General features: G+C 49.4%; 1 protein-coding gene across 5 annotated transcripts; it reads left to right on the top strand.

Annotated features, from left to right (window-relative positions):
• Positions 1-129: 129 nt before the first annotated feature.
• Positions 130-27,200, top strand: CFAP70 (cilia and flagella associated protein 70). 5 transcript variants are annotated; one of them, XM_077274211.1, is made up of 28 exons: positions 130-236; positions 3,396-3,483; positions 5,686-5,872; positions 5,992-6,090; positions 6,524-6,603; positions 7,532-7,708; positions 7,803-7,985; positions 8,059-8,153; positions 8,253-8,343; positions 10,990-11,133; positions 11,977-12,141; positions 15,931-16,017; positions 16,414-16,505; positions 19,350-19,410; positions 19,496-19,687; positions 20,934-21,065; positions 22,240-22,365; positions 22,686-22,819; positions 23,245-23,360; positions 23,467-23,604; positions 23,693-23,851; positions 23,920-24,014; positions 24,089-24,241; positions 24,326-24,487; positions 25,484-25,573; positions 25,702-25,803; positions 25,971-26,018; positions 26,959-27,200. In XM_077274211.1, exons 2-28 carry the CDS (start codon positions 3,406-3,408, stop codon positions 27,037-27,039), a joined length of 3,267 nt encoding a protein of 1,088 aa, XP_077130326.1. In that variant the 5' UTR covers positions 130-236; positions 3,396-3,405; the 3' UTR covers positions 27,040-27,200. The 5 variants fall into 5 exon arrangements, with proteins under 5 accessions (XP_077130326.1, XP_077130329.1, XP_077130328.1 ...); XM_077274214.1 differs by having other exon boundaries at positions 134-236; positions 23,693-23,842; XM_077274213.1 differs by having other exon boundaries at positions 140-236; positions 10,993-11,133.
• Positions 27,201-27,263: the final 63 nt, after the last annotated feature.

Here is a 27,263-nt window from a genome sequence, read left to right as displayed (position 1 = left end):
CGATGAGAAGGCATTATGGGAAATGTAGTTTTACGTGGAGCGGCTCCTGCTGGCTGAAAAGAAATAGCCGGTCACCTAGCAACGAGCTGTGCGACCCCGAAGGATCCTGGGAGAGGGAAACTCGTTACTAGGAGACCGGGAACGCTGAACTGTAGAGAGACGGTGATCTACGGGGAGAAGTCTCATAGCAGAGAGTACGGAGAATCTACGGAGACCGGGAGGAGAGATCAGGAGCGGTGTGTACAGTAACGTACGTCAGCATAACTGCTGTAATGTGGGGGAGGGGATGAGACAGACAGTATTATACCCCAGAGCTGCACTCACTATTCTGCTGGTGCAGTCACTGTGTACATACATTACATTACTGATCCTGAGTTACATCCTGTATTATACTCCAGAGCTGCGCTCACTATTCTGCTGGTGCAGTCACTGTGTACATACATTACATTACTGATCCTGAGTTACATCCTGTATTATACCCCAGAGCTGCACTCACTATTCTGCTGGTGCAGTCACTGTGTACATACATTACATTACTGATCCTGAGTTACCTCCTGTATTATACCCCAGAGCTGCACTCACTATTCTGCTGGTGCAGTCACTGTGTACATACATTACATTACTGATCCTGAGTTACATCCTGTATTATACCCCAGAGCTGCACTCACTATTCTGCTGGTGCAGTCACTGTGTACATACATTACATTACTGATCCTGAGTTACATCCTGTATTATACCCCAGAGCTGCACTCACTATTCTGCTGGTGCAGTCACTGTGTACATACATTACATTACTGATCCTGAGTTACCTCCTGTATTATACCCCAGAGCTGCACTCACTATTCTGCTGGTGCAGTCACTGTGTACATACATTACTGATCCTGAGTTACATCATGTGTTATACCCCAGAGCTGCACTCACTATTCTGCTAGTGCAGTCACTATGTACATACATTACATTACTGATCCTGAGTTACATCCTGTATTATACTCCAGAGCTGCACTCACTATTCTGCTGGTGCAGTCACTGTGTACATACATTACATTACTGATCCTGAGTTACCTCCTGTATTATACCCCAGAGCTGCACTCACTATTCTGCTGGTGCAGTCACTGTGTACATACATTACATTACTGATCCTGAGTTATATCCTGTATTATACCCCAGAGCTGCACTCACTATTCTGCTGGTGCAGTCACTGTGTACATACATTACATTACTGATCCTGAGTTACCTCCTGTATTATACCCCAGAGCTGCACTCACTATTCTGCTGGTGTAGTCACTGTGTACATACATTACATTACTGATCCTGAGTTACCTCCTGTATTATACCCCAGAGCTGCACTCACTATTCTCTGGTGCAGTCACTGTGTACATACATTACATTACTGATCCTGAGTTACCTCCTGTATTATACCCCAGAGCTGCACTCACTATTCTGCTGGTGCAGTCACTGTGTACATACATTACATTACTGATCCTGAGTTACCTCCTGTATTATACCCCAGAGCTGCACTCACTATTCTGCTGGTGCAGTCACTGTGTACATACATTACATTACTGATCCTGAGTTACCTCCTGTATTATACCCCAGAGCTGCACTCACTATTCTGCTGGTGCAGTCACTGTGTACATACATTACATTACTGATCCTGAGTTACCTCCTGTATTATACCCCAGAGCTGCACTCACTATTCTGCTGGTGTAGTCACTGTGTACATACATTACATTACTGATCCTGAGTTACCTCCTGTATTATACCCCAGAGCTGCACTCACTATTCTCTGGTGCAGTCACTGTGTACATACATTACATTACTGATCCTGAGTTACATCCTGTATTATACCCCAGAGCTGCACTCACTATTCTCTGGTGCAGTCACTGTGTACATACATTACATTACTGATCCTGAGTTACCTCCTGTATTATACCCCAGAGCTGCACTCACTATTCTGCTGGTGCAGTCACTGTGTACATACATTACATTACTGATCCTGAGTTACCTCCTGTATTATACCCCAGAGCTGCACTCACTATTCTGCTGGTGCAGTCACTGTGTACATACATTACATTACTGATCCTGAGTTACCTCCTGTATTATACCCCAGAGCTGCACTCACTATTCTGCTGGTGCAGTGTACCTACATTACATTTGTGCAGTGATTATTGTGGTTCTTTGCTGCCATCTAGTGGTGTTCGTGCACAGGACAGATAAGGAGGCACTGATAGTTTGGGAGTGCAGCTCTCAGCACACCTCCCGCGCCCCCCGCTGTGCTGTCATACTATGACAGTATTATAGCCGTTCCTTATTAGGGGGTTCTAGGGTCTATAATAGGGGATTAGTGATTCCCTGACATTAGTGGGTTTCTAGTTTTGTAACATCAGGATGTGTCCTCGCCGCTGTATCCTCCCTTATCTCATCGTCTGTTTCCCCGTATCTCCTCTCCCTTGTATCCCACGTATCTCCTCGCCCGTTTCCCCTTATTTCCTCGCCCCTGTATTCCCCGCATATCTCCTCTCCCCTGTATCCCCTCGTATCTCCTCGCCCCTGTAACCCCCCCTTATCTCCTCGCCCCTGTTCCCCATATGTCCTCGCCCCTGTAACCCCCCCTTATCTCCTCGCCCCTGTTCCCCATATCTCCTCGCCCCTGTACCCCCCCGTATCTCCTCGCCCCTGTATCCCCCCATATCCCCTCGTATCTTCTTGCCACTTTTCCCCGTATCTTCTCGCCCCTGTACCTTCCGTATCTCCTCGTCCCTATTCCCTGTATCTCCTCGCACCTGTATGCCCCATATCTCCCCTCCCCTGTATCCCCTCGTATCTCCTCTCCTCTGTATCCCCCCCGTATCTTCTCGCCCCTGTATCCCCTCGTATCTCCTCACCCCTGTTCCCCCTTAGCTCCCCTCGTCTGTATCCCGTGTATCTCCTCGCCCCTGTATCCTCCGTATCTCCTCCTCCCTGTTCCCCCGTATCTCCTCACCCCTGTTCCCCCATATCTCCTCTCCCCTGTATCCCCTCATATCTTCTCACCCCTGTATCTCCCGTATCTTCTCGCCCCTGTATCTCCCGTATCTCCTCGCCCCTGTATCTCATATCTCCTCGCCCCTGTTCCCCCGTATCTCCTCTCCTCAGTATCTCCCCGTATCTCCTCTCCCCTGTTCCCCCGTATCTCCTCTCCTCTCTATCCCCCGTATCTCCTCGCCCGTTCCCCCGCATCTCCTCGCCCCTGTTCCCCCGTATCTCCTCGCCCCTGTTCCCCCGTATCTCCTTGCCCCTCGTCACATTACACCAGGACGCACTCTTCCTCGCCAGGTGACACCTGTTGATAAGTCGGTGGTGACACTGGTAATGGGGCTCACATCCCTACTCTCATGCCTCTTATCTCTCCTCAGACCCGTAGCTATGGAGATGGCGTTGGAAGATGTGAAGCCTCGGCCCCCCGCCCCGGTGCACATCACCGTTCTCCGAGCACATGATCTGGTAACACCTCGTATGCCGCACCTCGCCTGATCAGCGCCGGTCACCTGTTAACGCTTCACTGCGCCGGCAGATTCATATCTCACCCCTGAGATCATGGCCTCCTGGGGCCGAGAGCGCGAGACGCGGGGATGGTGGGCTTTACTGTAACATGCTGAGGACGCGGGGTGTCCGGGTCACATGGGATAACATGTGCCCCCCCACCACCAGCTTCTCCTGTCAGGGGCATGGGGGGGGGTGGCCACCAGTCATTAGGGCCAAGTCTGGTTATAACATTTAGAGGGGCTTTTGGTGGTTTGAGGGTTTATTCATTTTCATTCAGGGTGGTCTGCAGTACAGAAAAGGTTAATGAAAATATCCCTGGTGGTCCATAATTCACAAAGCGTTAGTAGTTATATCCCTGGAGGTCCAGGGTGCAGAAAGGGTTAATGAAAGTATTCCTGGTGAATCAGGGTTAAGAAACAGTTGACATTAATATCTGTGGTCAAGGTGGTGGTCTAGGGTGCACATCCCTGGTGGTCTAGGGTTACCAAGGGGTTAATGGTAATATACCTGTTGTATAGGGTATAAAAAGGGTTATTGGTAATAGCCAGGGTGGTCTAGGGTTAAAAAAAGGGTTAATGGTAATATCCCTGGTTGGCTAGAGTGCAGAAAGGGTTAATGGTAATATCATTGGTGGTCTACAGTACATATCCCTGGTGATCTAGGGTTCAGATAGGTTTAATGTTAATTTTCCTGGTGGTCTTGTGTTTTCAAAGGGTTAATAGTAGAAGTGGCAATAGCGATCCCCCCCAGTCATCTTAGGTAGTGAAGGTGTTAAGGTGACATCTCTGGCCGTGTCTAGTAGTTAAGGTGTTAATAATAATGTCCCTAGTGGTCTAGGGGGCACAAGGGTTTACTTGTTATGGTGCCTCTTGCAGTTTTCAAAACCTTTACCCGGCTGAAGAGTGTAATAGTGATGTCCCTGGTGGTCCAGACTATTGAAAGGGTTAATAGTAATGACCCTGGTGATGTTTGATGCAAAGGGGTTAATAGTATCTTTCATTGTAATCTGCGGTCATTAAGGTGTTAATGACTTTGTCCCTGGTGGTCTGGAGTAGTGAATGATAATATCCCTCATGGTCTGGAGTAGTGAAGGGGTTACTGGTATTGAAAGGGTCAACAGACCACCAGGGAGATTATCAATAACCCCTTCACTACCCCGGACCACCAGGGAAAGTATCAGTAACCCCTTCACTACCCCAGACCACCAGGGAAAGTATCAGTTACCCCTTCACTACCCCAGACCACCAGGGAAAGTATCAGTTACCCCTTCACTACCCCAGACCACCAGGGAAAGTATCAGTTACCCCTTCACTACCCCAGACCACCAGGGAGATTATCAGTAACCCCTTCACTACTCCAGACCACCAGAGAAAGTATCAGTAACCCTTTCATTACCCCAGAACACTAGGGAAAGTGTCAGTTACCCCTTCACTACCCCAGACCACCAGGGAGATTATCAGTAACCCCTTCACTACTCCAGACCACCAGGGAGATTAGATTATCAGTAACCCCTTCACTACCCCAGACCACCAGGAATATTATCAGTAACCCCTTCACAACTCCAGACCACCAGAGAAAGTATCAGTAACCCTTTCATTACCCCAGACCACCAGGGAAAGTGTCAGTTACCCCGTCACTACCCCAGACCACCAGGGAAAGTGTCAGTTACCCCTTCACTACCTCAGACCACCAAGGAAAGTATCAGTTACCCCGTCACTACCCCAGACCACCAGAGAGATTATCAGTAACCCCTTCACTACTCCAGACCACCAGGGAGATTATCAGTAACCCCTTCACTACTCCAGACCACCAGGGAGATTATCAGTAAGACCATCACTACCCCAGACCACCAGGGAGATTATCAGTAAGACCATCACTACCCCAGACCACCAGGGAGATTATCAGTAACCCCTTCACTACTCCAGACCACCAGGGAGATTATCAGTAACCCCTTCACTACTCCAGACCACCAGGGAGATTATCAGTAACACCATCATTATTCCAGACCACCAGGGAGATTATCAGTAACCTCTTCACTACCCCAGACCACCAGGGATGTTAGCCTTAACCCTTTATTGTGTATAATTATAAGAAGGGGCGGTGTTCTGCCCCCCATCCCGTGTGCCGTGCTTTGCCCTGAGTGTGGTCTCTCTGGCACAGAGAGGAGTGAAGGCGGACGCCCCGGTCACCTATGTGAGGTCGGAGTTTAGTAACGCCCTCCTGGGAGACTCCCCCAAGCTGGAATCAGCCCCCAGTAAACCCACCGAGTACAACTTCACTACCAGCTTGGACATCGGCGGTGACAGTCCTCACAGCCTGGACGACGTGGCGCACAAACCCGTCTTATGTAAGTGTCCTGTGCCCGGCGGACCCCCGGTGCTATACATGGCAGAGACGCCCCTGAGTGGCAGCCCCCGGTATTGCAGGCTGCGCACACAACACTCCCTGACCGCTCGTTGTCTCTAGTGACCGTCATCGAGATCTTACCCAAGGAGAAGAAGCAGAAGGAGGAGAAGACGAGCGTCTTGGGGCAAAGCGCGGTGGACCTGCTGCCCTTACTGCGAGGTGAGGGGCGTCTGACTTTTTGGGGTATCCCTTTAAGCACACCTCTCCTGGCCCGTAGACCTGCTTAGTGTTTGAGGTCCACCCTCTCCCCCCAAGGTGCCCGATGCCCTTCCACATTGAGGGTCTCTGTCTTAATGATTTTCCCGAGGACGGGGCTGGCCGATGTGCAGACCCTCAGGACTCTTGGCGGAGGGATTTAGCGGGTGATGGAGATTTGAACGCCCCCCCCCCCCGGAGACGTTTTATAGGCTCGGGGTATCTGGAGGAGACTCCTTAATGGCGGGCACTACAGGTCTCAGCCTTCCTCTAGTGACCCCGCCACACTCCTCTCCCTGGCGGCCTTTATCAGGGTTGTCACCTGCAGAGCCGGTGTGGAAGTGAGACACGTCCGAGCGCCGCCCCTTTAATCATTTTCCTTATTTCTTGTTTTTAGGCGAATGTAACTTTACGGTGACTGTCCCCCTGCACCCGGTCCAGGGGTCTCCTCTGGAAACTGCCCACCCAGATGCCAAGGTAATCATTTACCGGGAGGATGAGCTTTGGGAGCTTCTGCTCCTCTGCTTGCTGTCAGGAAACTGGGATTTTCTTGTTTCCATTCGGATCTGACCCAATCCTTCTCACAGCTGCTGTGCTGTTACTGTGTCACACGTCAGTATAAATGCTGTGCCTATACGCCGTACGAATCCCAATATGGCCTCCGAGGTCAAAGGAGTGTCCATGCTATTGGGCCAGTGCGTGTGGGTGTAGCATAGTTGGCCACATGTGCCACGTGACCCCATTGGCACAGATCAGGGGTAACTGCTGGGAAATACCAGTGTGAACGCGCCCTATTATGAAGAATGTCAGTGCTGGTGAGGGAAGAGAGGCTGCACACACAGCGCAACACCACTGAGCAGCAGCACAAGCGTCACCTGGTGGTGAAAGAGTGGTCAGACGGGCCGAGTCAGAAACAGTCAAGACAAGAAGTACCAGAGGTCACAGCAATACACATGGTCAAATACAAGCCAGAAGTCAGAGCCAGACGGGAGCAAAAATAACAGACGAGAGACAGTCAAACAGGTCAGAGGACAAGCCGGGTCACATACCAAGAGGTCCAAGTACAGGGAGCGAACACTAAGGCAAGCAGGGAGGCAGGAAAGGGAAGTCACGAGAACAGAGTAAATGGACAAAACACGGTATCAAGGGGTCAGCTGCTCTAGCTGACATTGGTCTGCAGGTACAGCAGACTGAAATAACCCCACCAAACCCAAAACGAGGCAGAGAAGGTTAACCCCCGCATGACCAGACCGGGGAGAGGATAACATGAAACAAACCCCCGGCCTGGATCATGACAGTCTGCTCCTGGATGTTGGCCAGAAAGTTCCCATTCACTGACAGCAACCAGATGGTTACTGGGCTCAGAGCCACCTTCACGCCTTGTCCGCATTTCTCTACATCTCAGCCCAGCCTGGAGGTGGCAGTGTCGGTCCCGGCGCCCTTACTCACTGAGTCACAGATAAGTCAGGGGAACCTGCTCCGAGTGACCATGGAGGCCGCGTACTGTGTCCCCGAGTCCTGGGCCCTCAGTGGGCCGCAGTATAACTACGTGGCCAGTCTTCAGATCCCGTCGGTGGGAGAGGTACAGTGGGCCGGGGGGGGTTATGTGGCCCCCGATGTGTGAGTGTGGCCGCTGCGGATGATCCAATACTGATCCTGCCCCGTCCGTCCTCCAGGGAGACGCCACTCTCATCTTCTCCAGTGGCGTCCTGAAAGGCGGCGGGGAGAGCGAGCCGGTCTCCAGACGGAAGCGGTGGCCCATGAGCGGCATCTCGGCCCCCGGAGCCCAGCATATCCCAGAATCCTTCATCCTCACAGGGGCCTACGAGGAGGAGGATGGAGAAATAAACCGGAAAGAGGTGAGGGCCTTATCCAATATATGGGAGCAGATGGGCCGCACTATTGGATGCTGACCGCCATGGTTTACTGCAGGACAGGGAGTTCCGCACCGAAGCCGAGACCCACAAAAAGAGGGTGACGTGGGACATGGAGCGACGCTGCTGCCTCGATCAGTCCGCCGTGACCAGGTGACCAGAAGCTTCTTATATCACAGGTTCTGGGTGTGCAACCGCCGTATTATGTGTCAGGTACCGCCTGCGGATCAGTATGTTCCTCCTTATTCACAGCTTACAGAAGCGGATAGCCGAGTGCCGATACTGGCCGGTGGAGATAATGAGAGCGCAGTATTCCCCAGCCGGCAAATCTAAGCCAGGAAAAGTAAGTGGCAGGTGCAGCAATTATATAGCTACACAAGTAGCCACCACTAGGGGGAGCTCCCTGTATACAGAGATACATGATAAGATCCTGTCTGCAGCCACCACTAGGGGGAGCTCCCTGTATACAGAGATACATGATAAGATTCTGTCTGCAGTCACCACTAGGGGGAGCTCCCTGTATACAGAGATACATGATAAGATCCTGTCTGCAGTCACCACTAGGGGGAGCTCCCTGTATACAGAGATACATGATAAGATCGTGTCTGCAGCCACCACTAGGGGAGCTCCCTGTATACAGAGATACATGATAAGATTCTGACTGCAGCCATCACTAGGGGGAGCTCCCTGTATACAGAGATACATGATAAGATCCTGTCTGCAGCCACCACTAGGGGGAGCTCCCTGTATACAGAGATACATGATAAGATCCTGTCTGCAGCCACCACTAGGGGGAGCTCCCTGTATACAGAGATAGAGGATAAGATTCTGTCTGCAGCCTCCACTAGGGGGAGCTCCCTGTATACAGAGATAGAGGATAAGATTCTGTCTGCAGGCTCCACTAGGGGGAGCTCCCTGTATACAGAGATACATGATAAGATCCTGTCTGCAGCCACCACTAGGGGAGCTCCCTGTATACAGAGATAGAGGATAAGATTCTGTCTGCAGCCATCACTAGGGGGAGCTCCCTGTATACAGAGATACATGATAAGATCCTGCCTGCAGCCACCACTAGGGGGGGCTCCCTGTATACAGAGATACATGATAAGATCCTGTCTGCAGCCACCACTAGGGGGAGCTCCCTATATACAGAGATACAGGATAAGATTCTGTCTGCAACCACCACTAGGGGGAGCTCCCTGTATACAGAGATACATAAGATTCTTTCTGCAGCCACCACTAGGGGGAGCTCCCTGTATACAGAGATCCATGATAGGATTCTGTCTGTAGCCACCACTAGGGGGAGCTCCCTGTATAGAGATACATAAGATCTTGTCTGCAGGAACCACTAGGGGGAGCTCACTGTATAGAGATACATGATAAGATCCTGTCTGCAGTCACCACTAGGGGGAGCTCCCTGTATACAGAGATACATGATAAGATCCTGTCTGCAGCCACCACTAGGGGGAGCTCCCTGTATACAGAGATACATGATAAGATTCTGTCTGCAGCCACCACTAGGGGGAGCTCCCTGTATACAGAGATACATGATAAGATTCTGTCTGCAGCCACCACTAGGGGGAGCTCCCTGTATACAGAGATACATGATGAGATCCTGTCTGCAGCCACCACTAGGGGGAGCTCCCTGTATACAGAGATACATGATAAGATCCTGTCTGCAGCCACCACTAGGGGGAGCTCCCTGTATACAGAGATACATGATAAGATCCTGTCTGCCGTCACCACTAGGGGGAGCTCCCTGTATACAGAGATACATGATAAGATCCTGTCTGCAGCCACCACTAGGGGGAGCTCCCTGTATACAGAGATACATGATAAGATCCTGTCTGCAGTCACCACTAGGGGGAGCTCCCTGTATACAGAGATACATGATAAGATCCTGTCTGCAGTCACCACTAGGGGGAGCTCCCTGTATACAGAGATACATGATAAGATCCTGTCTGCCGTCACCACTAGGGGGAGCTCCCTGTATACAGAGATACATTATAAGATTCTGTCTGCAGGAACCACTAGGGGGAGCTCACTGTATAGAGATACATGATAAGATCCTGTCTGCAGCCACCACTAGGGGGAGCTCCCTGTATACAGAGATACATGATAAGACTCTGTCTGCAGCCACCACTAGGGGGGAGCTCCCTGTATACAGAGATACATGATAAGATCCTGTCTGCAGGAACCACTAGGGGGAGCTCCCTGTATACAGAGATACATGATAATATCCTGTCTGCAGTCACCACTAGGGGGAGCTCCCTGTATACAGAGATACATTATAAGATTCTGTCTGCAGCCACCACTAGGGGGAGCTCACTGTATACAGAGATACATGATAAGATCCTGTCTGCAGTCACCACTAGGGGGAGCTCCCTGTATACAGAGATACATGATAAGATCCTGTCTGCAGCCACCACTAGGGGGAGCTCCCTGTATACAGAGATACATGATAAGATCCTGTCTGCAGCCACCACTAGGGGGAGCTCCCTGTATACAGAGATACATGATAAGACTCTGTCTGCAGCCACCACTAGGGGGAGCTCCCTGTATACAGAGATACATGATAAGATCCTGTCTGCAGCCACCACTAGGGGGAGCTCCCTGTATACAGAGATACATGATAAGATCCTGTCTGCAGCCACCACTAGGGGGAGCTCCCTGTATACAGAGATACATGATAAGATCCTGCCTGCAGCCACCACTAGGGGGAGCTCACTGTATACAGAGATACATGATAAGATCCTGTCTGCAGCCACCACTAGGGGGAGCTCCCTGTATACAGAGATACATGATAAGATCCTGTCTGCAGTCACCACTAGGGGGAGCTACCTGTATACAGAGATACATGATAAGATTCTGTCTGCAGACACCACTAGGGGGAGCTCCCTGTATACAGAGATACATAAGATTCTGGGAGAAGCCGTGTAGTCAGAGTTTGGTTGTGAACACCAGGACCTGAAGCTTTTTTCTGTTCTAGCAGCAGCACGGCGACGAGGAAGCGGTGGTCTCATTCCATGGAGTGGCGTATATAAACATGGTCCCCCTGTTGTACCCAGGAGTCAGACGTCTTCGTGGCGCCTACAGGGTTTTGGCCTATCAGGACGCAGAGGTGCTAGAGAAGGTAGGATGGGCAATGCCCAGTATATACCCACATAGCGCCATCATACTGCCATGCTGGACACAATAGGTTTGGAGTTTCTTAAAGGGATTCTCCAGATTCATGTATAGAAAATAGTATTATGTACTGATCGTTCGGTGACTTTGGTCCCATTTTTTGTAAAGCATTCTTGATAAAGGGCGTGCGATAGACCACCACATCTATTCTCAGCCGACCTCTGCCTACAGTTGGCCCCACTGTGTTTCAGATGATCACCATGTCTGCTTGCCTTCATGACTGGGAGCCTTAAAGGTTTTTTTTACCATTTTCATACAAGGACAGTGTCAGATAGATCTTGTAAATACGAGCAATTTTGTAATTTACTCCTGAGTAAAATTTTCAGCCGTTCTTGAGATATTAACACTTTCTTCACACAATAGCGGTGGTCGGTCTCCACGGCAACGAACTGTAAAGAAAAGAAAAACGCTAATATCTCAAAAACGGCTGTGAATTTTAACAAGCCGTAAATTACAAAAGTACTTAATTTCATGAGCACTATCCGACAACATCCATGTATGAAGACCAGAAATACCCCTTTAATTGAGTCAATCCAGAGATTGTGCAGATTGCATGCTTCCCACAGCTGAGTGTTTGTTACAATTGTATCCATTCTGATCCAATCGAATAGCAGCGGTGCTGCAGTACCGAGAACGGCCATTACTTGTTATATGGAGATAATATTTTGAAGCATATGTGACTCTGTTCTTGATCCGAGACCCCCGATAACGTTTCCAGACGTCTCTGAGTCCCGCCTACACCTGACGTTCCTGCTGCCTCACTGATGGTCTCTGTCTCTTCTTCCTGTAGACGAAGCGTGACCACAGCGTCCTTCGTGACGTCGCCCGTCAGAACAGCCTGATGAGTAGACTGGCAGCCGTCCCGCTGGGCGTCAACTCTCCGCATGTGAAACCCACCCCCAGCCGCCTGGGCAAAGAGGAGAAGGGCGCCAAGGAGAAAGAAGGGAGCCGGCGGGTGAGGCCGTCACCCACCTGTATGTCAGGGACATCTGTGGCCATTTCCGCAGAGCATCCAATCGGATTCCTGCAATATTTTACCAGAGCTGGGAAGTCATTGGGTTCAGGATCTCCGTTTGCTGTCAGTGAATAGCGGCCGATATTCGGGTTTACACCTTCCGACTGCAAACCAGACCTGATTTTGTCCAACCGGCACAAGTGGGACCGAGACTGTAGACAAGACGGTTCCCATTCACTGACAGCAAACAGGGATCTATGTATTAGTAGGGAACAATAGGAGCAAATGGCCGATCCATTGTTACACCCTGTATTATACTCCAGAGCTGCACTCACTATTCTGCTGGTGCAGTCACTGTGCACATACATTATTGATCCTGAGTTACACCCTGTATTATACTGCAGAGCTGCACTCACTATTCTGCTGGTGCAGTCACTGTGTACATACATTACATTACTGATCCTGAGTTACATCCTGTATTATACCCCAGAGCTGCACTCACTATTCTGCTGGTGCAGTCACTGTGTACATACATTACATTACTGATCCTGAGTTACATCCTGTATTATACTCCAGAGCTGCACTCACTATTCTGCTGGTGCAGTCACTGTGTACATACATTACATTACTGATCCTGAGTTACCTCCTGTATTATACCCCAGAGCTGCACTCACTATTCTGCTGGTGCAGTCACTGTGTACATACATTACATTACTGATCCTGAGTTACATCCTGTATTATACCCCAGAGCTGCACTCACTATTCTGCTGGTGCAGTCACTGTGTACATACATTACATTACTGATCCTGAGTTACCTCCTGTATTATACCCCAGAGCTGCACTCACTATTCTGCTGGTGCAGTCACTGTGTACATACATTACATTACTGATCCTGAGTTACCTCCTGTATTATACCCCAGAGCTGCACTCACTATTCTGCTGGTGCAGTCACTGTGTACATACATTACATTACTGATCCTGAGTTACCTCCTGTATTATACCACAGAGCTGCACTCACTATTCTGCTGGTGCAGTCACTGTGTACATACATTACATTACTGATCCTGAGTTACATCCTGTATTATACCCCAGAGCTGCGCTCACTATTCTGCTGGTGCAGTCACTGTGTACATACATTACATTACTGATCCTGAGTTACATCCTGTATTATACCCCAGAGCTGCACTCACTATTCTGCTGGTGCAGTCACTGTGTACATACATTACTGATCCTGAGTTACCTCCTGTATTATACCACAGAGCTGCACTCACTATTCTGCTGGTGCAGTCACTGTGTACATACATTACTGATCCTGAGTTACATCCTGTATTATACTCCAGAGCTGCACTCACTATTCTGCTGGTGCAGTCACTGTGTACATACATTACATTACTGATCCTGAGTTACATCCTGTATTATACTCCAGAGCTGCACTCACTATTCTGCTGGTGCAGTCACTGTGTACATACATTACATTACTGATCCTGAGTTACACCCTGTATTATACCCCAGAGCTGCGCTCACTATTCTGCTGGTGCAGTCACTGTGCACATACATTACATTACTGATCCTGAGTTACATCCTGTATTATACCCCAGAGCTGCGCTCACTATTCTGCTGGTGCAGTCACTGTGCACATACATTACATTACTGATCCTGAGTTACATCCTGTATTATACTCCAGAGCTGCACTCACTATTCTGCTGGTGCAGTCACTGTGTACATACATTACATTACTGATCCTGAGTTACACCCTGTATTATACCCCAGAGCTGCGCTCACTATTCTGCTGGTGCAGTCACTGTGTACATACATTACATTACTGATCCTGAGTTACACCCTGTATTATACCCCAGAGCTGCGCTCACTATTCTGCTGGTGCAGTCACTGTGTACATACATTACATTACTGATCCTGAGTTACCTCCTATATTATACCCCAGAGCTGCACTCACTATTCTGCTGGTGCAGTCACTGTGTACATACATTACATTACTGATCCTGAGTTACATCCTGTATTATACTCCAGAGCTGCGCTCACTATTCTGCTGGTGCAGTCACTGTGTACATACATTACATTACTGATCCTGAGTTACATCCTGTATTATACTCCAGAGCTGCACTCACTATTCTGCTGGTGCAGTCACTGTGTACATACATTACATTACTGATCCTGAGTTACCTCCTGTATTATACCCCAGAGCTGCACTCACTATTCTGCTGGTGCAGTCACTGTGTACATACATTACATTACTGATCCTGAGTTACCTCCTGTATTATACTCCAGAGCTGCACTCACTATTCTGCTGGTGCAGTCACTGTGTACATACATTACATTACTGATCCTGTGTTACATCCTGTATTATACCCCAGAGCTGCACTCACTATTCTGCTGGTGCAGTCACTGTGTACATACATTACATTACTGATCCTGTGTTACATCCTGTATTATACTACAGAGCTGCACTCACTATTCTGCTGGTGCAGTCACTGTGTACATACATTACATTACTGATCCTGAGTTACCTCCTGTATTATACCCCAGAGCTGCACTCACTATTCTGCTGGTGCAGTCACTGTGTACACACATTACATTACTGATCCTGAGTTACCTCCTGTATTATACCACAGAGCTGCACTCACTATTCTGCTGGTGCAGTCACTGTGTACATACATTACATTACTGATCCTGAGTTACCTCCTGTATTATACCACAGAGCTGCACTCACTATTCTGCTGGTGCAGTCACTGTGTACATACATTACATTACTGATCCTGAGTTACATCCTGTATTATACTCCAGAGCTGCACTCACTATTCTGCTGGTGCAGTTACTGTGTACATACATTACATTACTGATCCTGAGTTACATCCTGTATTATACTCCAGAGCTGCACTCACTATTCTGCTGGTGCAGTCACTGTGTACATACATTACATTACTGATCCTGAATTACACCCTGTATTATACCCCAGAGCTGCACTCACTATTCTGCTGGTGCAGCCACTGTGTACATACATTACATTACTGATCCTGAGTTACATCCTGTATTATACCCCAGAGGTGCACTCACTATTCTGCTGGTGCAGTCACTGTGTACATACATTACATTACTGATCCTGAGTTACATCCTGTATTATACCCCAGAGCTGCACTCACTATTCTGCTGGTGCAGTCACTGTGTACATACATTACATTACTGATCCTGAGTTACCTCCTGTATTATACCCCAGAGCTGCACTCACTATTCTGCTGGTGCAGTCACTGTGTACATACATTACATTACTGATCCTGAGTTACATCCTGTATTATACTCCAGAGCTGCACTCACTATTCTGCTGGTGCAGTCACTGTGTACATACATTACATTACTGATCCTGAGTTACATCCTGTATTATACCCAGAGCTGCACTCACTATTCTGCTGGTGCAGTCACTGTGTACATACATTACATTACTGATCCTGAGTTACCTCCTGTATTATACTCCAGAGCTGCACTCACTATTCTGCTGGTGCAGTCACTGTGTACATACATTACATTACTGATCCTGAGTTACCTCCTGTATTATTCTCCAGAGCTGCACTCACTATTCTGCTGGTGCAGTCACTGTGTACATACATTACATTACTGATCCTGAGTTACCTCCTGTATTATACCCCAGAGCTGCACTCACTATTCTGCTGGTGCAGTCACTGTGTACATACATTACATTACTGATCCTGAGTTACCTCCTGTATTATACTCCAGAGCTGCACTCACTATTCTGCTGCTTATCTCTTTTTCCTGCAGATGTCCGCTGTGATGAGGTCGTCGGAGGCGGCAGACATGGACCCGGCGGTCGTACATCAGACAGGTCCAGCTAACATAGAAGGACAGGTAGATAATATTTATCTGGAATCTTGTGACCCCGCCGCCCCCTGTACATCTTGCAGCCCCGGTGGTCGGGGGCCGTTCCTGCAGTGTGGCCCCTCTGGGTATAACGAGCAGATCCCCAGGTAATGAGCCATCATTGCCTCTCAGTAATTTCTGACTCGCACTGCCCTCTAGTGGCCATGTGAGATAATGCACCTTGTGGTCACATAGTAAATACCTTATGTGGGGCTTTCGGTTCCATAACTGGGGTCTCCCTACAACCTTGGAAGCCTGAATGGCAAGGGATCATGGGAAGTGCAGTCCGGTGGTGAATTCAGCGAGGGAGTAACTAACGTCTCCTACTGGTGTTCATTTACTGACTGTAAAATGGCTTCTGTCGGTCACTGCTCCTCTCCTCAGCAATATGTGGATTCGGGAACGTACCTGGTCCTGGAGCTGACGCTGGAGAAAGCGCTCGTCCCCAAACGCAAGGCTGAAGAGGTGGCCTTAAGGTGAGTGACTGATGAGAGTGCAGCTCTGGAGTATAATACAGGACGTAACTCAGGATCAGTAATGTAATGTATGTACACAGTGACTGCACCAGCAGAATAGTGAGTGCAGCTCTGGAGTATAATACAGGATGTAACTCAGGATCAGTAATGTAATGTATGTACACAGTGACTGCACCAGCAGAATAGTGAGTGCAGCTCTGGGGTATAATACAGGATGTAACTCAGGATCAGTAATGTAATGTATGTACACAGTGACTGCACCAGCAGAATAGTGAGTGCAGCTCTGGGGTATAATACAGGATGTAACTCAGGATCAGTAATGTATGTACACAGTGACTGCACCAGCAGAATAGTGAGTGCAGCTCTGGGGTATAATACAGGATGTAACTCAGGATCAGTAATGTAATGTATGTACACAGTGACTGCACCAGCAGAATAGTGAGTGCAGCTCTGGGGTATAATACAGGATGTAACTCAGGATCAGTAATGTAATGTATGTACACAGTGACTGCACCAGCAGAATAGTGAGTGCAGCTCTGGGGTATAATACAGGATGTAACTCAGGATCAGTAATGTAATGTATGTACACAGTGACTGCACCAGCAGAATAGTGAGTGCAGCTCTGGAGTATAATACAGGACGTAACTCAGGATCAGTAATGTAATGTATGTACACAGTGACTGCACCAGCAGAATAGTGAGTGCAGCTCTGGGGTATAATACAGGATGTAACTCAGGATCAGTAATGTAATGTATGTACACAGTGACTGCACCAGCAGAATAGTGAGTGCAGCTCTGGGGTATAATACAGGATGTAACTCAGGATCAGTAATGTAATGTATGTACACAGTGACTGCACCAGCAGAATAGTGAGTGCAGCTCTGGAGTATAATACAGGCAGTAACTCAGGATCAGTAATGTAATGTATGTACACAGTGACTGCACCAGCAGAATAGTGAGTGCAGCTCTGGGGTATAATACAGGATGTAACTCAGGATCAGTAATGTAATGTATGTACACAGTGACTGCACCAGCAGAATAGTGAGTGCAGCTCTGGGGTATAATACAGGATGTAACTCAGGATCAGTAATGTAATGTATGTACACAGTGACTGCACCAGCAGAATAGTGAGTGCAGCTCTGGGGTATAATACAGGATGTAACTCAGGATCAGTAATGTAATGTATGTACACAGTGACTGCACCAGCAGAATAGTGAGTGCAGCTCTGGGGTATAATACAGGATGTAACTCAGGATCAGTAATGTAATGTATGTACACAGTGACTGCACCAGCAGAATAGTGAGTGCAGCTCTGGAGTATAATACAGGACGTAACTCAGGATCAGTAATGTAATGTATGTACACAGTGACTGCACCAGCAGAATAGTGAGTGCAGCTCTGGGGTATAATACAGGATGTAACTCAGGATCAGTAATGTAATGTATGTACACAGTGACTGCACCAGCAGAATAGTGAGTGCAGCTCTGGAGTATAATACAGGCAGTAACTCAGGATCAGTAATGTAATGTATGTACACAGTGACTGCACCAGCAGAATAGTGAGTGCAGCTCTGGGGTATAATACAGGATGTAACTCAGGATCAGTAATGTAATGTATGTACACAATGACTGCACCAGCAGAATAGTGAGTGCAGCTCTGGGGTATAATACAGGATGTAACTCAGGATCAGTAATGTAATGTATGTACACAGTGACTGCACCAGCAGAATAGTGAGTGCAGCTCTGGGGTATAATACAGGATGTAACTCAGGATCAGTAATGTAATGTATGTACACAGTGACTGCACCAGCAGAATAGTGAGTGCAGCTCTGGGGTATAATACAGGAGGTAACTCAGGATCAGTAATGTAATGTATGTACACAGTGACTGCACCAGCAGAATAGTGAGTGCAGCTCTGGAGTATAATACAGGATGTAACTCAGGATCAGTAATGTAATGTATGTACACAGTGACTGCACCAGCAGAATAGTGAGTGCAGCTCTGGGGTATAATGCAGGATGTAACTCAGGATCAGTAATGTAATGTATGTACACAGTGACTGCACCAGCAGAATAGTGAGTGCAGCTCTGGGGTATAATACAGGATGTAACTCAGGATCAGTAATGTAATGTATGTATACAGTGACTCAACCAGCAGAATAGTGAGTGCAGCTCTGGAGTATAATACAGGATGTAACTCAGGATCAGTAATGTATGTACACAGTGACTGCACCAGCAGAATAGTGAGTGCAGCTCTGGGGTATAATACAGGATGTAACTCAGGATCAGTAATGTAATGTATGTACACAGTGACTGCACCAGCAGAATAGTGAGTGCAGCTCTGGAGTATAATACAGGATGTAACTCAGGATCAGTAATGTATGTACACAGTGACTGCACCAGCAGAATAGTGAGTGCAGCTCTGGAGTATAATACAGGATGTAACTCAGGATCAGTAATGTAATGTATGTACACAGTGACTGCATCAGCAGAATAGTGATTGCAGCTCTGGGGTATAATACAGGAGGTAACTCAGGATCAGTAATGTAATGTATGTACACAGTGACTGCATCAGCAGAATAGTGAGTGCAGCTCTGGGGTATATTACAGGATGTAACTCAGGATCAGTAATGTAATGTATGTACACAGTGACTGCACCAGCAGAATAGTGAGTGCAGCTCTGGAGTATAATACAGGATGTAACTCTGGATCAGTAATGTAATGTATGTAATCTATAATACTTCATTGTGTGGCTCTCACCGTCCCCTGATAGCCATGCTGAGAGTTGTAGTGCCGCAGGTTGGAGATCTCTGATATTTGTGTCTCGGTGAATTCTCCATCTTTGCAGAGTGAAGGAGCTCGTCCCTGTCCGGCCTCAGCTTGATCGCCGCACCGCCGGGGCACAGAAGGTGGGCACTCGTCTGTCAGGTCCGGCCCTCTGTCCTCTTACCCGCGGTCAAATTAATGATCCATTCGTGTCCGTCTTCTCCTCAGGCGGTCGCAGATTTCCACAGCCAGGTCACCAGTATAACCAGCGCCATCTTGGAGGAGTACTGCCAGCTGTTTGGGCAGCAGGAGACCAGTGACGTCGATGTGGATCCACAAGTGCTGGAGGAGCAGAAGTGTCAGCTGAACTATGAGCTAAACTGCTCCGGAAAATACTTTGCCTTTAAGGAACAGCTGAAGGTATCACTACTCCTGCTCCTTGCACGTTCGTCTTAGTATGTCAGTGGAGCAGATCTGTCTTCTCCCATCCGCGGCCGTGGTCCCTTAAGCTATAGAATGTCAGATCTGTGTTCCCCCTGATGGAGCCCATGGTGTCCTGGCTGTAGAGTGTCTCCTTTACGGAAGTATTGAAATCCCTTGTTACACCCACATCTGTGGTTCAGGTCATCACCCACAGGTCACGGGCGAAGTGTGATGAGATTGATTAAATACTCAAACAATGAGAGTGAATCTGCACAGTTCGTCCACTGTTTGCAGGTCAACAAACTGCATGGCCCGGTACAATGGGTAATCAACATATTAACAAACATCGATTGTTAAATGACCCTGCGTCCCTGTCCTCCAAAGATAGCAGCACAATAACCTCTCATAGGAGCTGATATAAGAGGTAAACAGCGGCCATTTATTAATTCACAAACCTCAATTTCAAGAGTCAACATTCAGACTCATATGAACAACAGTCTATGTTTCTTGAGCCACTGAATGAAAACACAAATTATTGTCAACGTTCAGACAATGGCCTATGTGTCTCAGGCTGCTGAAAATAGACATCTGACATAATTAAGAACAAATGCTGTGTCGTCACAGTGAGTAGAAAAGGAAGAGATAGGAAACACTTAATACAGAAATGCACAGTCCCTCCCCGGATGTGATCTGCATCAGAACAGGACGTAGTTACGCAATTACGTCTGGTCACAGTCACCTCATCGCTGCTGCCAATCACAGTCCTCAGCGGTCAAGTGACTTAAGACCCGGATGTTATCTTTTTTCCTGGTGACTACCACCAGACCTGAGCCATGAGGGGGTTAGAGCAGGTGAGATTACTTCTTTCTATTATGTTTTTATCATCCATTCTATGTTTTTTTATGGTCAGACTATCACTTTAAGTCATAAAGTGACAACGACATTAAAAAAAAAAAAAATTTGTGGCATTCCAGCTTCTATTCTACCCTGAGTTTCGCCTGTTGTCTTCTTCATAGGACAAGGTGGGTGTGGTTACAGGTCACATGATTATGCAAGACCCCCTATAAGTCGACCATTCTAATTACATCCTACAAATCACCATACATTAATAGAACATTAAAACAGCTGTAAAAGTAACATGTATTAATGTAAAAACCTGCCCCAGAAGAAGCCGACAGGCGAAACCCAGAGTCGGCTAGCAGTGGATGATCCGCCTGTCTGACATGTTTGTGTCTTTGTGCAGCACTCGGTGGTGAAGATCGTAAGAGAGAAGTACCTGAAGACCACCGCCTTCGAGGACCGCGACCAGCTGCAGACCTTCCTCAGCGAGCTGTACATCTACCTGGTGGATCAGATGCACCTCGCCCTTAACAAGGTACCTAAGATCCGGGAAGACCGGCGAGTTCAGAGGTGGACATTTAACCCCTTCACGTACAGGAGTCTGCAGACGCTGGAGGTGTCACACAGCCAGCTCCTGCCTTGTAATAGCAGTTGGTAACCCCTGAAATGCCGCCATCAGTCTCTGACAGCGGCATTTAAGGCGCACAGATTTGGAGATCACGGGGGAGGTGCGGGATGCCGATCAGTTGCGATATTCCAGTAATGACAGCCTGTGTCCGCGCTCTATAGGACAGCATGGTTTAAAAAAATAAAAAAAAGTCTTTAAAAAAATATATATAATTTTTTTTCACAATATTTTAAAAAGTTTTAAATATTTAGAAAGGCTTTGAAAACTTTTTTTGAAAGTTTTTAAAACTTTTTGAAAGTTTTTAATTTTTTTAAAGCTTTTCAAACTATTCAGGAAAATATTTAAAAATAGTTTTAAAAAGTTTTCAAATATTTTAAAATGTTTTTCTTCAAATCTAAAAATAAATTTAGAAAAGGTTTTAAAAATATATATAATTTTTTTTCAAAATATTTTAAAAAGTTTTAAATATTTAGAAAGGCTTTGAAAACTTTTTTTAAAGTTTTAAAACTTTTTGAAAGTTTTTAATTTTTTTATAAAGTTTTTTAAAATATTTAGAAAATATTTAAAAATAGTTTTAAAAAGTTTACAAATACTTTAAAATGTTTTTTTTGCAAATATAAAAATAAATTTAGAAAAGGTTTTAAAAAATATAATTTTTTTTTTCCAAAATATTCTTAAAAGTTTTAAATATTTGGAAAGGCTTTGAAAACATTTTTTTTTTTAAGTTTTTAAAACTTTTTGAAAGTTTTAAAAATATTTTAAAGTTTTTTAAACTATTTAGAAAATATTTAAAAATAGTTTAAGAAAGTTTACAAATTGTTTAAAATGTTTTTTTTTTTCAATCTAAAAATAAAGTTAGAAAAAAGTTTTATAAAAAAGGTTTTAAAAAATATTAAAGGGTTTAAAGAGAAAAAAAAATCCTATCTCCCCCTCCCCTTTTTTTAATATAATTTTTGTTTGTTGTTTTGGCTGGAGGCAGCGATGGAAGATTTTTAATTAACATTTAAGATTCTCTGGGTGAATGAGACACAGTGGTCTGAGGAGCCTTGTAATGATCCCTGGGGGTCCGTCTTCCCTGCAGACCCTGCTGGATGACAGTGAGAAGGCACCACCGGCCCCCATGACCGACACCCAACAACTGCTGCGATTCGCCAAGGAGGCCGAGATGACGGAGGATTACCACCAAGCCGAAATGTACTACCAGGAGGTGAGGGCGGCCATCACCCCGCCAAAGGGCGAGGCCCCTCCATACAAGTCCTGATGATGGACATTGTGTGCAGGAGGATTCTTGTGCAGCGCTGGTCGGGGGTCTGCATATTTTGGCACCGTGCCCCCATAGGGCAGCTTTTGTTGCAGGGAGTTTCTTGTCTGCATCTTGGCCCCATGCGGCAGCCGCTGTACGAGACCCCCCAGTATCCACCAGGAACCGTCGGCTCGGGGTCTTACCTGCGATGTAATCACTAGTGGGGGCCCTGCCAGTGTGTGGTGGCCATCACCGCCGTCTCATCTCCCTGTGTCCCCCTTTAGCGGCTGGCTCGGGACCGTCAGCGCGTCGACCACTGGTTGGATTACGGCTGTTTCAAGCTATTGCTCGGTGACCACATCAAAGCGCAGGAATGTTTCCACGAGGCCCTGGCCGCAAACCGCGAGCATCTACACAGGTGCGTAACACTCAGAGCTGCACTCATAGTGTGGACTGTAGGGGCACACATCTATGGAGGGGGCACATGTATAGGAGGGGGCACACACCTATGGAGGGGGCACACATATAGGAGGGAGCACGTATAGGAGGGGGCACGTATAGGAGGGGGCACACGCATAGGAAGGGGCACACGCATAGGAAGGGGCACACGCAGAGGAAGGGGCACACGCAGAGGAAGGGGCACACGCAGAGGAAGGGGCACACACATAGGAAGGGGCACACACATAGGAAGGGGCACACGCATAGGAAGGGGCACACACATAGGAAGGGCCACACACATAGGAGGGGGCACACACATAGGAAGGGGCACACACATAGGAGGGGGCACACATATTTGGTTGTGCGGTGGGCACCGGTAGTAATGGCGTTCCTTGCTGTCTGCAGTCTGCTCCTGTGCGGTGTCGTCGCTGTTATTCTGGACAATAATGAGGGCGCAGAGTTGTTCTTTGAAGACGCGACATGTGTGGCCCCCGGCAGCGCCCTGGCCTGGACTATGCTGGGTGAGTCAGAGCCCCTCAACGTGCCTGTAGCACCTGTCGTGCTGGCAGGATGACCGCATGGTGTGGTATAGCGGCCGCTCACCCGTCTCCTCCGTCCGCCCTCCAGGCCTGTTCTACGAGATCCAGGGAAATGACATCAGGATGGAGATGGCCTTCTCCGAGGCCGGGAAGCTCCACCAGGCGGCACTGACTGCGGACCAGTCTGATGCTGGAGGATCGGAGTGCAGAGAGGCCGGTGCCGGCGGTAAGAGAAGGCCTGAAATCCTCTGTGCTGCTGGGGAAGTCCTCACCCCCAGACCGGACACCTCGTGATATATCGCTCTCGTCTACAGGGGGGACCGAGGTCCCGGACAGGACGGTGCCCCCATCTCCGCGTCGACGGCCCGGCTCTGGAGAACGTTCCACGAGCAGCCGCTCCTCAGGGAAGAAGACCCCGGGCCCTTCATCCGTGGTCTCCAAAAGCAAAGCTGGAACTCACAGAGGTGGGAGTGGTGAGTAATCCGGGGGTCCGGTGACTGCGGGTCTGGACTGACCAGGTCTGGAACGCTTCTCATTACAGGGGTGAAGCACAGCAGCCCCCACAAGCCCTCGCCCCCGGCCAGCAGCATCTACATGGAGGCCGCCAAGTTCCTGGCGCAGGTCAATGCCCCTCAGGTCTGTATGATAAGGGGGGGCTGTGATTTCAGCCGCAAATGTCGAGGACCCTCCATAATCTCCCGTCTATGTAGTTTGTCCAGCGGGCGCTGTCACACGAGCTCCTGAGCCTGGACGGGGGTCCCAGCTGCCAGTACCACCTGATGTGCGCCCAGGTGCACCTGCTCCGGAAAGAGTTTGATGCGGCCCACGAGAACCTGCGGGAGGCGGCACAGGTAGACCACCAGGTGAGAAGGACCCCCTATATCATGGGGCTATAGAGGAGGAGCGGATGACGTGTCCCCCAGAAATCATATCTCCCCCCATTCCAGAACCCTGATGTGTGGGCTCTCACCGGCCACGTGCAGTACACGAGCGGCAGGAAGGGGGAGGCGCGACAGAGTTACGAGCACGCGCTCAGCCTGGTGGACGACGCCTCCGACACGCACCCGGTCTACCTCCGCCTGGGATCCATCTACCTGCAGGAGGGCGAGGTAAGAGCCGAACACAGCTGTGTGTACTGGTCCTTTGTAGTCAGGTGTGTGCTGTGACCGACCACAGCTGTGTGTACTGGTCCTGTGTAGTCAGGTGTGTACTGCGCCAAACAGTGACCCGACCACAGCTGTGTGTACTGGTCCTGTGTCGTCAGGTGTGTATTGGGCGCTGACCACAGCTGTGTGTACTGGTCCTGTGTAGTCAGGTGTGTACTGCACCCAACAGTGACCGACCACAGCTGTGTGTACTGGTCCTGTGTCGTCATGTGTGTACTGCGCCCAACAATGACCGACCACAGCTGTGTGTACTGGTCCTGTGTAGTCAGGTGTGTACTGCGCCCAACAGTGACCGACCACAGCTGTGTGTACTGGTCCTGTGTAGGGTTGAGCGACCTTTAGATTTTTAGGGTCGAGTCGGGTTTTGTGAAACCCGACTGTCTTAAAAGTCGAGTGAAAAGTCGGGTTTCGGCCGAAACACGAAACCCAGTGAAGATATTGTTATTTTTTATTTTTATTTTTTTATTTATTTTTTTTTCTCTCTCTCTCTCTCCCTCTCTCTCCCTCTCTCCCCCCCTCCGTCCCAGAACAGAAAATTTAGATTTGCACATTCCAAATCGCTACTGCGCACAAGCGATAACATGACGATAGGCGTTCACTCCCCTAACACCTATGTCATCACTCTGCCCACGCTCATTCATTGGCTGAAAAAATGGCGCTAATCGCGTCATACGAAACGCGACTTTGGCGCCAAGATCGCGTACCGCATGGCCGACCCCCACAGGGATCGGGTCGGGTTTCATGAGACGCCGACTTTGCCAAAAGTCGGCGACTTTTGAAAATGAACGACCCGTTTCGCTCAACCCTAGTCCTGTGTAGTCAGGTGTGTACTGCGCCCAACAGTGACCGACCACAGCTGTGTGTACTGGTCCTGTGTAGTCAGGAGTGACTCCTCAGTGATCTGTATAATCTTTCATTTTAACGTTTCTTATATTTCAGTTTGAGAAGGCGAAGACCACCTACCTCCTGGCCTGCAGACGCTCGCCCACCTGCCTCACCTGGCTGGGTGTCGGTGTCGCTTGTTACAGGGTGAGGCTTTACCACGACATATGGCCACAGTCACTGATTGGAAACAGTCAGAGGCCGGTCAGTGACTGCAAGCAGAGATCCTGGCAGTGCTGTGGCCGTACGCCTCATCCTGGTCATTACCTTCACAGCTGGAGGAGCTGCAGGAGGCGGAGGACGCCCTCTCTGAGGCCAATGCCCTAAACAACAGCAACGCGGAGGTGTGGGGCTACCTGACCCTCGTCTGCCTGAAGGTGAGAGGCAACGTGGGGTTAAGGGAGGACTCCAGCCAGAGGGTGGGGAAGGGATCAGTAATGTGTGGGGATTATGTTAGGTCTGTGGAGAGACCCCCAATACTCAGATGGGGGGCTGTGACCTGAACATGCAGACAATTCTCTCATTGATTTCTGGCTTCTCGTAGACGGGACGACAACTGGAGGCCGAGCAGGCATACAAGTACACGAGGAAGGTGAGTGCCCGGGTACAGCGCCACCATCTATGGAGGTGATAGGCGGCCCACCTGGGGGAAATGATGCCCCCAATCTGGAAACGTAAACATGGGCATCACAGAGTGTACCAGCGTCCGCCTCATACAAGCGCACACCTCCCCTCCTCTAGTACTGAGCACTGCTCCTGGGCCTGTGCTGGGGGTGGGCAGTGTGGCCTGTGCGGGGATGGGCAGTGTGGGGATGGGCAGTGCGGGGATGGGCAGTGCGGGGATGGGCAGTGTGGGGATGGGCAGCGTGGGCCTGTGCGGGGATGGGCAGCATGAGCATGTGTGGGGATGGGCAGCGTGGGCCTGTGCGGGGGTGGGCAGCGTGGGCCTGTGCGGGGGTGGGCAGCGTGGGCCTGTGCGGGGCTGGGCAGCGTGGGCCTGTGCGGGGGTGGGCAGCGTGGGCCTGTGCGGGGGTGGGCAGCGTGGGCCTGTGCGGGGGTGGGCAGCGTGGGCCTGTGCGGGGGTGGGCAGCGTGGGCCTGTGCGGGGGTGGGCAGTGCGGGGGTGGGCAGCGTGGGCCTGTGCGGGGGTGGGCAGCGTGGGCCTGTGCGGGGGTGGGCAGTGCGGGGATGGGCAGCGTGGGTCTGTGCGGGGGTGGGCAGCGTGGGCCTGTGCGGGGGTGGGCAGCGTGGGCCTGTGCGGGGGTGGGCAGTGCGGGGGTGGGCAGCGTGGGCCTGTGCGGGGGTGGGCAGCGTGGGCCTGTGCGGGGGTGGGCAGTGCGGGGATGGGCAGCGTGGGCCTGTGCGGGGGTGGGCAGCGTGGGCCTGTGCGGGGGTGGGCAGCGTGGGCCTGTGCGGGGGTGGGCAGCGTGGGCCTGTGCGGGGGTGGGCAGTGCGGGGGTGGGCAGCGTGGGCCGGCAGCGGTCAGACATGGCTGTTTACATCGGACTCTGAATCCTCTTCTGTCTCCTACAGTTACATGTCCAGGACCAGACACTGATGACCGAGATCCAGCAGCTCCAGGAGGAGGTCGGCTTCGGAGACCCGTCCTTCTGATGACCGCGCTAATGCAGGGAACACTGGGGGCTGCACCTGCCGATGACACCTGAGACCCCTGGAGGAGGGAATATTGGGGTCTGGACCAGTTGAGATCATCAGAGCCGGGAATATTGGGGACGGGGCTGTACTGTTTGTATGAATAAAGCTGATTAGTCATGAAATAAAACTTTCCTGTTTTTCTTTAAAATGAGCCTGCAGTGTAAAGCACGGAGGTTATAGGG

The sequence above is a fragment of the Ranitomeya variabilis genome, chromosome 7 (genome assembly GCF_051348905.1).
Source record: "Ranitomeya variabilis isolate aRanVar5 chromosome 7, aRanVar5.hap1, whole genome shotgun sequence".
Lineage (NCBI taxonomy): Eukaryota > Metazoa > Chordata > Amphibia > Anura > Dendrobatidae > Ranitomeya > Ranitomeya variabilis.
The sequence above is the reverse complement of the archived record's forward strand: the minus strand, read 5'-3'. Positions and strand labels throughout refer to the sequence as shown.

Coding starts and splice junctions, on each gene's coding strand:
- CFAP70 (XM_077274211.1), top strand. CDS start 3,406: ATGGAGATGGCGTTGGAAGATGTGAAGCCTCGGCCCCCCGCCCCGGTG. Junction 3,484..5,685: donor TTCTCCGAGCACATGATCTG/GTAACACCTCGT, acceptor TCTCTGGCACAG/AGAGGAGTGAAGGCGGACGC. Junction 21,066..22,239: donor TGCACCTCGCCCTTAACAAG/GTACCTAAGATC, acceptor TCTTCCCTGCAG/ACCCTGCTGGATGACAGTGA.